The sequence below is a fragment of the Zea mays genome, chromosome 6, assembly GCF_902167145.1.
Source record: "Zea mays cultivar B73 chromosome 6, Zm-B73-REFERENCE-NAM-5.0, whole genome shotgun sequence".
Classification (NCBI taxonomy): Eukaryota; Viridiplantae; Streptophyta; class Magnoliopsida; order Poales; family Poaceae; genus Zea; species Zea mays.
This window is the reverse complement of record NC_050101.1, coordinates 19606455-19619056: the sequence shown is the minus strand read 5'-3', so window position 1 is coordinate 19619056 and position 12602 is coordinate 19606455. Positions and strand designations below refer to the sequence as shown.

At 44.1% G+C, this 12602-nt stretch overlaps 2 protein-coding genes across 2 annotated transcripts; one reads left to right on the top strand and one right to left on the bottom strand.

Moving 5' to 3' along the window:
* Positions 1 to 773: 773 nt before the first annotated feature.
* LOC109940315 (uncharacterized) lies at positions 774 to 4289 on the bottom strand. Its single transcript, XM_020539785.1, has one exon. The coding sequence runs from the start codon at positions 3095 to 3097 to the stop codon at positions 1184 to 1186; it is 1914 nt and encodes a 637-aa protein (XP_020395374.1). The 5' UTR covers positions 3098 to 4289; the 3' UTR covers positions 774 to 1183.
* A 1987-nt stretch (positions 4290 to 6276) lies between these two features.
* Positions 6277 to 7415, top strand: LOC100281021 (thioredoxin H-type). Its single transcript, NM_001153940.2, has 4 exons — positions 6277 to 6333; positions 6558 to 6649; positions 6765 to 6881; positions 6977 to 7415. Exons 1-4 carry the CDS (start codon positions 6312 to 6314, stop codon positions 7103 to 7105), a joined length of 360 nt encoding a protein of 119 aa, NP_001147412.1. The 5' UTR covers positions 6277 to 6311; the 3' UTR covers positions 7106 to 7415.
* The last annotated feature ends 5187 nt before the right edge of the window (positions 7416 to 12602 follow it).

Here is a 12602-nt window from a genome sequence, read left to right as displayed (position 1 = left end):
TTTCAGGTGCGGGTGATGGCGTCAGCCGCATCTAGAAATCATTTCTAGGCACGGGGTAATGACATCACCCGCACTTAGAAATCGTTCCGCACCAAAAAAGAAAAAAATTATAACTTTTTCATACTATCTCAGATGAAGAAAAACTTTACATCAAAGTTGTAGAGCTCAAAGAGATCTAAAACTTTGTAGTTGACAACTTTTTTATTTAAGATATTTTTGTGGTAAAAAAATATTGCGGTGGGCTCTTACAACCACGGCGCGCAGGGTCCAGCATGGCTGCAAGTGGCGGGGCACGATGGCCACCGGCGGCGCGCCGGCACGGCCATCGACGTGCGGCCTCGGCCGTTGGCGCACGGGCCTCGGCCTCCTGGGACGCGAGCGACGTGGAGCACGGCCACTGGCGTGTGGCCTCAGCTCCGGCGCGGTGCACTATGCTCCAGCGCGGGGTCTGCGATCGCCGGTGCGCGAGGCAGGGGGTGCGGCAGCCCTAGGGTCCGCAGTGGCCTGGCGCCTGCAGCGGATGGGGTGGCCCAGCGGGGCCTGCATTTTTTTTTAATCAATTATCAGGTGCAGGTGTGGATCACCCCGTCACCCGCACCTGAAAATGGTTTCTAGGGGACACGGTTTACAAAACCGGTGGGGAGGTAAAAACCGCCCCCCACCGGTAACGGTTTACCGCCGGTAAACCGGTAGAAACCGGTAAAAACCGACCGGTTTGACCAAACCAAATCAGTTTGAATTTGAATTGGTTTATCGGCGAAAAACCGGCGAAAAACCGGTAGAAACCGGCGGTTAATCGTGAAATAAACTGGTTTTTACCGTTTTTAGCAGAAAAAATGAAAATTTTGGCAGGGTTTATTTGTAGTTTGCTCAATTCACATTGTACAGTAAATATTAATTGATCCACACAACATGAGTTCATCAAAATAACATACAACATACATATGCAACCACAAACTCTAGTTCTCATGCAATAAACATCCAGCGAACTTCGCAATACTCAAATACAAGTTCTTTTACACCTCTCCAACGAGGCAACGACACATAGGTCGACTTATTTCACAATACTCACATGTTCAGCTCGAGTCATAGTGATAGTACTCAGGCATGTTGGAAGGGTCGTGATATTGATCCAATCCGTCATACTGATAGTGATAGGCCTATACAAAAGATATGAGATACATTAGTGAGGAAACAAGAACGACAAATAAATACTTATCCACAAAGCAAAAGAACATACCGGTGCAGCAGGAACTTGTCCATACCCATATTGTGGTCCTGGTGGATACATATTTGATAAATTTGAATATGGTGGTGGTGGAGGTCCATAGTTTCCATACCCATACATGATCGATGGTGGTGCTTCGCCTGATGGTGGAGGGGGTCCATAGGTTCCTTGACTCGGTTGCCATTGCCATGCATAAGGGTTATAGCCTGGGTCTTGTCCAGTCGGATAGTTAGAAGAACCAGAGCTACTTGAGCTACGGATTCCATCTTGGACAGGAAATGAAACCGAACGACGTCGACCACTTATTGTCTCCCGCTGTGAATGAGGTGCATCATGGTAAGAATCTTGTGTGGAATGGGTGAACCGACTTCCTCCAGTGGACCTCCAATCTCCTGCACCACTCCCTCCCATACCACTCCCTCCTGCACCACTCCCTCCACCATATAATCCAGCATCACCATGGCTGCCATCATCACCAGCACTAGGGTCGGTTGTGTTATCATCACTGTCTTCATCCTCGTCTTCCTCTTCGATTTGATCGGTGATTTTGACCCTTTTTCCTTTCCTATCTGATGGACCAAGTCTTGTCTTCCGCTTACCAAGGTGGGTGTCACCAATTGTTTCATCGGCCCATTCTTGCACTTCCTCTGTGCCTCCTTGTTCACGTACAAGCGATGTAAAAAGCATGCTAGGAAGAGGAGTGTCACTGATAGGTGAGTCTTCATCCAATGTTGGAGGTGCATTGGATCTTCCTCTTTCCATCCAATCTCTAATGGCTTCATTATGCCTATGTAATGATAGATCCATGAAGGCCAAGGCAGGATCAAACTCACTAGGCTCTGGTGTACCAGTTGCTCGTTGGATGCGAAGACGAAGGTTGTAGTTAACAAACACAAGCTCATGCAATTTCAAGTAGCCGAGTTTGTTGCGGAGCTTTGTGTGGATGAATGCGAAAGTACTCCAGTTGCGCTCACACCCACTCGACGAGACACACTGTGATAGCAGCCGCTTAGCAACACGTTGAAGTGTTGGCGTATCTGATCCAAACATGGACCACCAACTTGAAGGAGAAGTCCCGCGGTCAACGGCCATTCTCCTTGCAAGATCACTCGAGAAGTCTCCAATCTTCCTCTTGAAGAAGTCATACTCTTGGAGTGCCATTGCAGCAGTATTTGAATCAAACATCCTTTCAACACCCTTACGAAGATCTGTCATGAGATTGCTCGTCGTCCCCATGACATAGTTCACATATGGATGCAAGGCACAAGCTGGTTGCACATATGTGTCTGTCATGACAGTGTTCATTCTAGCATCAATCACATCCATGATCATTTTGTAGCGGGCGCTGTCATTTTCAAACTTACTTTGATATGTGTGTTTGGTGTTTGTGTATTGCATGAGCACCTCACCAAGTGTTGGACTTTTCTCCTGATCAGCAAATCTTAGGAACACGTACAGAGGTTCAACTTCATCTAAAACATATTGCATGTTCTCCCACCATTCAACATTGGTGATGTTGTCGAAAGCATATCTTCCCATTTCAGTTAGGAAGTAACGTGAGTGCCTGAATTCTGGTGACATAAACCATACCATGAACTTATCCTTCCTTCTCATGAAACTTTCCAAGAACATGTAGTTAGTGCCAAATCTGGTAGCATTCCATTTCACTAACTCACCTCCGATGGCTTTCTTCATCATACTGTGTAAACTTGATGAGTTGTACATCCAACTACAGATCCTTTGTGCGCTTTGAATCATCGCTTCATGATGTGCCCACTTCCCAATGTCCTTTAGCATCAGATTAATGGTATGTGCTAAACATGGCTGCCATACTATATGCTTGTACTCTATGGCTTCTCTGCTCAGCATCTTACAAGCCTTCTTAAAGTTGGAACCATTATCTGTTACAATTTGGACAACATTCTCTGGTTCAATAATCTTCAAGACATTTTTGATCTCCTGCTACATCAACATATGTATGAGTGGCCAGTAAAAAAAGGGTGAAGCAACTATGAGTATGTACAACATACGTACCTGCATTATGAATTTATGGTCCTGGACCTCTCCAGTTGCATCAACAGTCTTTAAAAAATACATCATCCCATTGCAATACACCAAAAAGTTAATGATGCTCTTTTGTGTAGGACCAGTCCATGAATCACACATTAGAGTCGCACCAAACTCATTCCACTCAATCTTCCATTTGTCAATCTCCTTCTGAAACTCCTTAACATTTTCATCAAGATACTTGCCATCAATCTCTCGACCAGTTGGTAATTTGACCCCCACACCTGCATTTAAGGCAACAAGATTATGTCAACAACATAGATCCAATACAACAAAATATATTGTGTTATTTGTTACCTTGTTTTTGGGACTCCATAATTGCGGCCCTAAAATATGGGTTATCGACCTTTCGACCCGGGATGCCAATGGCATGACAAGCCTTTGCCCAAGCCCTACCAAGAATCTCTTTCGAGCTCCTTCCCTTACTTGTCCAGGGACCAGTATCTATCCTCTGTTGCCTTAGTCCAGAGGCTTGAGCAAGATTGTAGTCTCTAACACGTTCAGGTACCCTCTGGCTGGAGGATCCACCACCCCTATCATACCTTGCACCAGCCCTCTGACTAAATTCGTGCTCCACACGTGACTGATGCAGAGCCGCTTTAAGTTCATCCTCATACTCATCGTCCCCAAAATGGGTTCGTGCTGCCTCATCTGCCCTCAGCTGCTGCCTGAACCTAGAACTCTTTTTTTCCTTTGTCTTATCTATGTCAAGCTGGAAGTATGCCTTTATGTCTGGAGGAACAGAGGGACATTTTTTGACATTCTTCCCTCTATGCGCGAGATGCTCCTTCAATCGGGTACCACCCCCTCCGCTCTTTGTTTCTCTACAATACTTGCATTTGAAACCTGCGCCAACCTTCTCTCCGTGCAACCAGACTCTATCTCTATCTCTTTCTCTATCTCTATCTTCATCCGACATGTCTCCTACAGATGTGGCAAAAATATCATATAACTTGAAACAATAACTAAACCATAATTAATACATAAACCATAAGCCAACACATCTATAATAACAATACCAAATCATATTTACATTAGTAGTAAATAATATTATGAGTTACATATACTATAACTAAAACAGAGCTAGGCACTAAATATCTAAAGCAGAGTTACATATACTATAACTAAAAAATCCATGAACGGAATCTAACAATAACTATGTTATTAACTAAGTTATTAACGCAAATATGAATGAAATCTGAAAACCTAAACATTTAAAATCCAAATCTAGGCACTAAATATCTAAATCTTGGTACCACAACCGGTTTACCGGTGGTAAAACACGATTTACCTCTCCCCGTGGGCGGTTTACCGCCGGTTTTGCGACGAAACCCGTCGGCGAGGGGATCTGCGGCGACGATGGGGGGTAGCGGCGAAGCGGGCGGTAAACCGCTGGTAAACCGCTCCTGGCCGGCGGTTAACCGCGCTTAGCCGCCGGTAAAAGCCGCAGCGGCGGCGATTTTTGCGTGTGCGGCGGCGTCGGTGTGTGGCTGAGAGCGTAAGTGAATGGGGAAAGTGAGGGAGCTGGGGAGGACGCGGAGGAGATGAGTTTTTAGATTTTTTTTGTTAACGGGTTAACGGGTCCATAACGGGTCCATATATGTTTCTATTTTTTTTGTTGGCTAAACTGATTTGAATTTAAATATCTTTTATACCAAATTACTCAGAAAAGCATGTAGTTTTTTATCATATATTTTTTTATAAATTTTTTCAAATTTTTTAAATTTGGACTGAATTCAAAAAAAAAAACCGCTGGAAAACCGTTACCGCCCCCTGGCGGTTTCGGTTTACCGAGCGGTTTACCGCCGAAAACCGTCGGTTTTGTAATCCTTGCTAGGGGAGCGGGGCTTTTACTCGCTCGTTGAAACAGCTATTTGTAGCTGTGAAAGCTAGGAGCGAGGTGATGTACCTGCCTCTGAAAATGCTATTTAATCACCCGCTCTCCTACAAACGTTTTGTGTAGTAGTGAAACAAAGGGATTGTATTCTATTATCAAAAGGATATCATAGATACATATAATATTTATACTACGAACAACTCTCCTAAGTTTATACATAAAAAATGATTCCAAATATTTCCTGGCCCAAGTAAATGAGAATCTAGGAAATGACAAAAGCAAAAGTAATCCAAAAATGACTGTAAGGTTTGGTAAGGAATATTTTTTTTCTTGTGGCGTAAGAGGAAGCGTAAATGGAGCTGGAATCCTCTTTCTTGAAGGAAAGGTGACAAAACGTCCCCGTAGGGAACCTTATTTCTTGAAGGGAAGCTAGTGACATATATACGTCCCCATATATAGTGAATCCTTTTTCTTGAAGGAAAGGTGGCATACGTCCCTGTAGCAGCTATATAGCTCCGTTCAGCCTCTTTTCACGATGCCGCCTAATATTCTCTAACTCTCCGATCATGTCAAATTCGAATTTGCACTCATATCATCAAATAAGAAATGTAACGTCATTATATATATATATATATATATTTATTTGTGTGCCTCTTTGTGAGCTTGTACGTACCATGAAATGCAATGATCGACCAAAAAATTTAAAAGTTTTCGTGTAGACTTGATGGTAATATTTATATGGGTTCCGGAATTTTAGCTATTCCACTAGCTATTGGGGCTTAATTCCAGCTATAGCACCCGTTATCCGTGATCCGCTACCGAGACATAAATCCGCTATTTATTACCTTGCTATCAACAATAGAGACGATCTAATACAAAATCAACCAAAAGATCGAAGGACAAACATGGAACTAGAAAGAAACGTGCCCATTCGCACTTGTGTCGTCCCAGCCTGAAAAAGGGTGAAAATTTGTGTGCTCCAGAATGCATATGCTTGAAACCCTGGTTGCATTCACCTAGCTGCAAAAAAGTGGCGAGCATCTATTCCTTCCCATCCAAACGTTTCAGGCACGACTATTATCGATCCACCAGCAGGCGGCCTCAGCTACAATTATATATTGCCATCACAGCCTGCCCTTCCCCCACACGAGCTCACGCAGTGAAAGCAAGGCAGCATGCATGTCGTCGTTGACCACAAAAGGTAACACGTACTACTATTTGTGTTGCTTCGTCCTACTTTTTTATGCCTTGGCATATGTTGGCTATTTCTGGAGGCATGCTGGCAAGATTGGGGAAGGAGCTAGCGAGGTTGTTTGGGGCGGTGACGCTAGCTCTTGCCGACATGGATTAATATTTAACGGCGGCGGTGTACTCAATTTCTTTCTGTCTGATGTCTCACGCGGTAATTTTTGTGCTGCGGTGTAGTGTTTGGAGTGCCCCAGCCAGGGTGGTACAGGGTTTATTACATCATTAATAATATTCAAGAGTTAGTAACCGCTCTGACCCAAGAGCATCCGGTACGTAGCCATGCATTTTTAAGTCTCTCTGCATTTCATGGAATACATTTATGAAGCTGTAATTTGTACTAAATTAATCTCCCTCCCTCTTTCTCTGATCTCCTCTCTTTGAAAGGTGGTGCTGATGTTCTGGGCGGACTGGAACCAGCCAAGCAAGGCCACGTACTGGGATCTGGCCATCGCTAAAAAGGATGAGGCCGTATTCTGCCAGCTGGACTTTGATAAGTTTAAAGTATGTGACTGCGGGGTGGGCCCACTGATAGATTAACCCAACGATGGATCTCATTTCGGCGCGGTCCTGATGGTTATTATTGATTATTGGCGCAGGATGTCGTAGAGAAGTTCAGAGTGAAGGCTCTGCCGACGTTCCTCCTGATCAAGGAGGGCGAGGAGCAGCGCAGGGTCGTCGGTGCCAAGGTCGAGGAGCTCAACATGGCATTATCAGATATCGGATAATCTAGGCAGCTATAGCGCTCACATTCTAACTTCATCAAATTATTCTAATAAATTAATAAGCTGGAAATAAGTCTTAAAAATACAAATGGCTAATTAATGCATTTTCGATTTACAAAGATTGAAATTCAAGAAAAGGTGTATTAATTATATCATATACAACTACTACACATGCATGCAAGCCATGGTTGGATTTTGTTACAAAATATTGTGTACAAAGTGATCAACCCCTATCTGACAGTTTTCTCCCAAAGGACACACCCCTTGGGAGACACTGCATCCATTGTATATAAGAGATCCTATTTGCAATAAAGTTGACAACTGTCATTCCCTCTGTTCACTTGTCTGCCACTGAACCCTAACACGTTATCAGCACCTTTGCTCTCCACCGAGCGGAGCGAGAAAAGGCCATGGCACAAGCACTGTTGGACGCCGACTTCGGTTTTTCATCGGCGAGAAATCAAGACGGAAGAGGCCATATGGAATCATAGATCCTCGCACCGCTGCTCCTGCACTAAAACTAGTATGTTTTTCTCTACCACCACGGAGCGGCAGAATGCACAAAGCAAAGGAGAAGCATTCGTATGCAAAATTGACAGGATGTGATCCAACCGGATTCGCATACGTATGGAAACTATCGTTCTAATTTGCGTTCGTTGTTTAGTGTACAACCTTGTGTTGCCAATGACATTGTCCGGCGACGATCGACCACGACGGCACGCTCTAGCGCGTGCGCGGCTGTAACGGCGCGAGGACGATCGGCCACGGCCGTCCGTGGGCGCGGACGCCGCAACGGCCAAGGGCGCTCCCTGGCGCGGTGCGCGGCCCTGGCAAGGGCGCGGACTGGCCAGGGCGGCGGGGAAGCGAGGCCGCTCGGCCCCTGCGTGTGCTCGGCACCTGCGCGGCGCTCGGCCCCTGCGCGGTCGGCGCGTAGGCGCGGCTAGCCAACGGTGCAGGGCGCGCCGCGCATGACCGTTCGGCTCCCGCAAGGGCGAGCGGGCCACCCCCTCAGCGCGCACGGCCGAGCGCGGCCGGCCTTGGCCTCGGCTCCGGCAGGGGCGGCCAGGCACCATCGGCGCGCGCGGCGCAAAGCCCCAAAGCGGGCTCGGCCGGGTCCCGGCAAGGACACCCCGGCGCGGCTGGTTGGAGGCCCCCGGCGCGGTTTCCTCGACGCCCGCCGGTGGTCGGCCACGGTGCGACCCGACCCGGCTCCAGTGCGGGCAGAGACGGCCGGCAACTCGCGCGGCAAGTCCCCCACGGCGGGCGCGCACCGGCGCGTGATGGACGGCCCTCGGCGGCCGCGGGCCATGGAGCGCGGGCTCCTGCCTCCTGATGGCCAGGCTACCGCCACGGCAAGGGCGGCGCGGCCCTCCTGGAGGCGGGGTGGCGCGGCCAGGAGCATGGCCATCACCTCCTAGCGGCGGCCATGAACACCAGCTGGGAGCGGCGGCTACGGGGGCGGTTAGGGTTGGAAACCCTAGCCGCTCCAAACTGGTATAGGCGCTTTGGGCCCCTGGTGGGCCGTCTGGGCAGGCCAGCCAGGCTGGGCCGGCGTGCAGGCCACCAGGCCGCTGCCTGGTCCGCCTGGCAGGCCGCCTGTGCTGCTTTCCAGGGCCTAAACTGGTCTATTTTACTATTTTAAATTCTGAATTTTAAGTATAAGACTATGTTTTATATATCAATTCAGTTAGTATGTCTAAATTCGATATTTAGACTGTAAATTTTACTATGTATTGTACATACTTGTCTGTTTTTAAAATGAAAATTGCAGACTCGTTTATAATTCATATACCTCTATGTGCTTTTATTTTGCATAAAAAAAACATAGCACATAATTAAGTCAACACTTATTGGTCCTCATGCAAAATAAGGCTGCAATTTTTTTTGGGAAAAGCATAGGGTGATGGAGTACTAAGCACTGGCTGCGCTAAATTCTTTATAGAGTTTAGTAGCCCAGAGACCGTGCTTTAGGCCGCATTTGAAATGCCTATCACTATGAGGTCTACATCTTTCGAGATGATTATCTATACGTGCTACCCAAAAAGATCACGGACCATGTAGGCGTCGCGGGCCATGGAGCCAGGTTGGACGCTGCAGTCATGGTGACTGCTACAAGAATTCTTTTAATTAAGTTCTACTTAATTAAATGATGAATTCTTGCAAAATATGACACATATCTTGAACTTGGGATATTTCAATACATGATGGAGATCTAGGCTTTGGCTGCAATAAGTTCTTAGAATTTATTTGCCCTGAGACCAAGCTTTTAGACAGCAAAATGTTATTTGCCCATCAGTAAGAGGTCTACATCATATGGTTATGATGATTACCTATGTGTTCTCCCAAGTAGATATGTTGGAGATGTGATGTTGGTTATTCACCTTTATGGTGATTTCCATTTTATTTTTGAAATTTTGGTCAAGCACAGGGTAGTGGAGTCCTAAGCATTGGCTGCGGTATGTTCCTTGAATATATCAGCCCAGAGACCATGCTTTCAGGCAGCAAAAGTTTTGCCCACTACTGGGAGATCTACTCCATTGTTTCATTACATGGAGATTATCTACGTTGTGTACACCAATTTTCAAAAATCTTTGGTACACTTTATGTGATACCTAGAGTTCTCCAGCATATAAAGATATGATATATTTTGCGGCATATTACAACATCAGAAAATGGTTAATCCATTTGGAGGATAATTATTTAATAGAGTTTGATGAACTCGCCTACTGGGCTTAATTATCCTCAATGTTCATTAGATATCAAGATCATTTTTGCATGATATGGGAATTCACCTCTTCAATTTGGAGGAAATGAGATGCTCTCTTTCTCTTATGGTTCTTATGAAAAGAACTTATGTGCTTTTGTGGCTTGATGTGCAAGCGCAAAATGAATAGCAAAGAAAATCATAAGTCTTGTGGACTTATGAGTATGTGTCTACATTATGTTGTAGACTAACACTTTGTATTCATATATTTTGCTTGAAAGCAAATATATAAGCACATTAAAAAGGGAAGAGAAATGAGTATGACAAACTCTTTTGTCATTACACTATATGTGATATAGTGTTGTATGCCTAAGCATCTAATCATGTATATGGAATCCCAATAGATGCATACTACTCATGAAAGCTAAGATATGAAGTGTACTTCAATCTTCCATCTGACATGATAACAGTGGTTAGTTGTGTAAATCATGATTTGGACTAATCATGTAACAACACTTCTTTTTCTAAGAGAAGACCACTTTGTTAGATGATTTGCTAATGAGTACTATATAAATGATGCATGAGATTTGGTATAATCTCATAATTAATGTTGTGATAGGTTCAACTCATGTGATGTGAGTTGAACACACTCATGTGATTTGAGTGTAAAAACTCATATGAATTTGAGTTAAACAAACTCATCGATTGGAGTTGATCACTCATGTGATTTGAGTTGAACAAACTCATCAATTAGAGTTGAACGAACTCTTCAAGGGAGTTGAAGACTCATTGATTTGAGTTGTGCAAACTTGTACAGGGATTCTTCCAATTGAGGAAGAAACATGCAATGTGGAGAATTGAGCCACAAACTCTATAAGTGGGGAAACAAAATATTCTCATATTCCTTTGGAAAGAGGAAATAATATTTTGACAATCGCTTCGCGCGATATCATGATATGTTAATATCAAGTCCCCTTTGGTAATGGAAGTATCAAGGATGTGTTGATCTATCCTAGTTTTACCTTACCATATTATAGAGATATCCATAAAATTACTATCATGTGGAAACACAAGGTGATAGTGATGGATATTGCATATGTTTCTCAGAAACATTTCTTATGGACTGTATTCTACATACATCCTCCCATACAAAGTGTTGCATATGTAATAACTTTTCATGTGATGATACTTACCATGCTGGGTAAGACTGAATTGGTAATTCCTTTATTGGGATAAAATGAAAAGTTATGAACAATTCTATTGGTCATGTTTTTCCCATAAGATGGATACTTGATGAGTATCATTGGGAATGAGATTTTAAGTCCCTCTTATCTTAAAATCTGATCTGAATTGGTTAAGTTCTTTGAATTGTTTCAAAGGAACGAGTGTGGTCCATTACAGAGATTGTATGGACATTGAAGGCTTTATATGGTTCTTTGGTGCATCTATATGATGACCTCAAGTGTGTCCTTCGGACAACACATGACCATTAAGCAATAATGTCTCAAGCTTGAGCACATTAGCCTCCACACTACTGAATTTGCCAAATCTGCTTACAATAATGATTGTTTGTCTTGGTATTCAGAATGATATCCATAAAGGATATGATGAATCTGTGATAGATTCGAAAATTTCAGATCATTAATGACCATCAGTAATGAATTGTCATTTCCAACTGGTTATGGTTGGAGTTAGGAAGGTTTGCACGCTCCTGACTTGTGATTAACTGCATGTACTACATGTACAAGTTCCCCTATGGTTTTTAGTACGTGGGAATCCGTGAAAGATTTCCCATGCGTACATTGGGTATGTTTTTCCCAATCTCACCACCGCAGCGTACATGTATGGGCACACAGAAAGCTGGGGATCTATGTGAGAATTCATTCTCCGTCGATCATTAAGTTTTAGAATCTCTTCATGAGAATCTATTTACGGCTCGTACGCTTGCTTGAATCATGAGCTTTTCCAGGCATTAGGGGGAGATTTCGAGTACCAAAAAGAATGCCAGGAAATTATAATGAATGCAGTAAGCATTCAGGCTCAGGATCACGTACTAAAACTGAACCTTTGGGTTCAATTGATTTGCAAGAAGTTGCAAATTGACTGCCATGTGCATTTACTAAAAGGTGTCACTCAAATTAATCCTATGTGAAAGTGCCAGAAAGAGTGGTTACATGGAAAACCACTTAAGTCCCTATTGCAACGTAGTTGTAAATAAGAGGGGGAGAAGTATGGTCACAAATTGGGATTAAGATGCTTGCAAGCAGCTGAAGGCTAGGCCTTCTGAAATAGTAAATGCATACCATCTATTCATTGGTAACCAACCTAGTGTTGGTGGACACCTAAAGGATATTGATTATCCTGTGAATGGAAGACATTCACAACCTAGCTCAGTGCGCACTGATGAGGCTAGGTTATCGGAAGCCCTTGATTCTCGTTTTGGGATTTCACGAGGAATCATAAGGGTACATAAAAATGACTTTATGTCAACTGGAGAATTGTGTTATTTAAAAGCTACAAGTGTCGACACATACATCTCAGCAATTGTATATGCACTCCAAGTGATCCAAAAGACTATGGCCATAGCAGAGCACGAGTATGCTCAAACTGGATCTTATTGAGTGATACAATGTTGCAGAGATAGCCTTGCTCACCGGAAAGAAGTGTTGAATTATTTCCACTTCAAGGTATCTTACTGTGGATACATGTTTGTTTTCATGGACTTGAAAACAATGAGGTGGTGAGAAAGCATGGCTAGTAGCAACTGGGTTTATACGCAAACCCAAGCATTATTTT

What these genes read in the sequence shown, in the direction of transcription:
- LOC109940315 (XM_020539785.1), bottom strand. Translation starts at nt 3,097, where the DNA reads ATGCTGAGCAGAGAAGCCATAGAGTACAAGCATATAGTATGGCAGCCA.
- LOC100281021 (NM_001153940.2), top strand. Translation starts at nt 6,312, where the DNA reads ATGTCGTCGTTGACCACAAAAG. An exon ending in GTCGTCGTTGACCACAAAAG is followed by an intron (nt 6,334 to 6,557) that starts GTAACACGTACT and finishes GCTGCGGTGTAG; the next exon opens with TGTTTGGAGTGCCCCAGCCA. An exon ending in CTCTGACCCAAGAGCATCCG is followed by an intron (nt 6,650 to 6,764) that starts GTACGTAGCCAT and finishes TCTCTTTGAAAG; the next exon opens with GTGGTGCTGATGTTCTGGGC.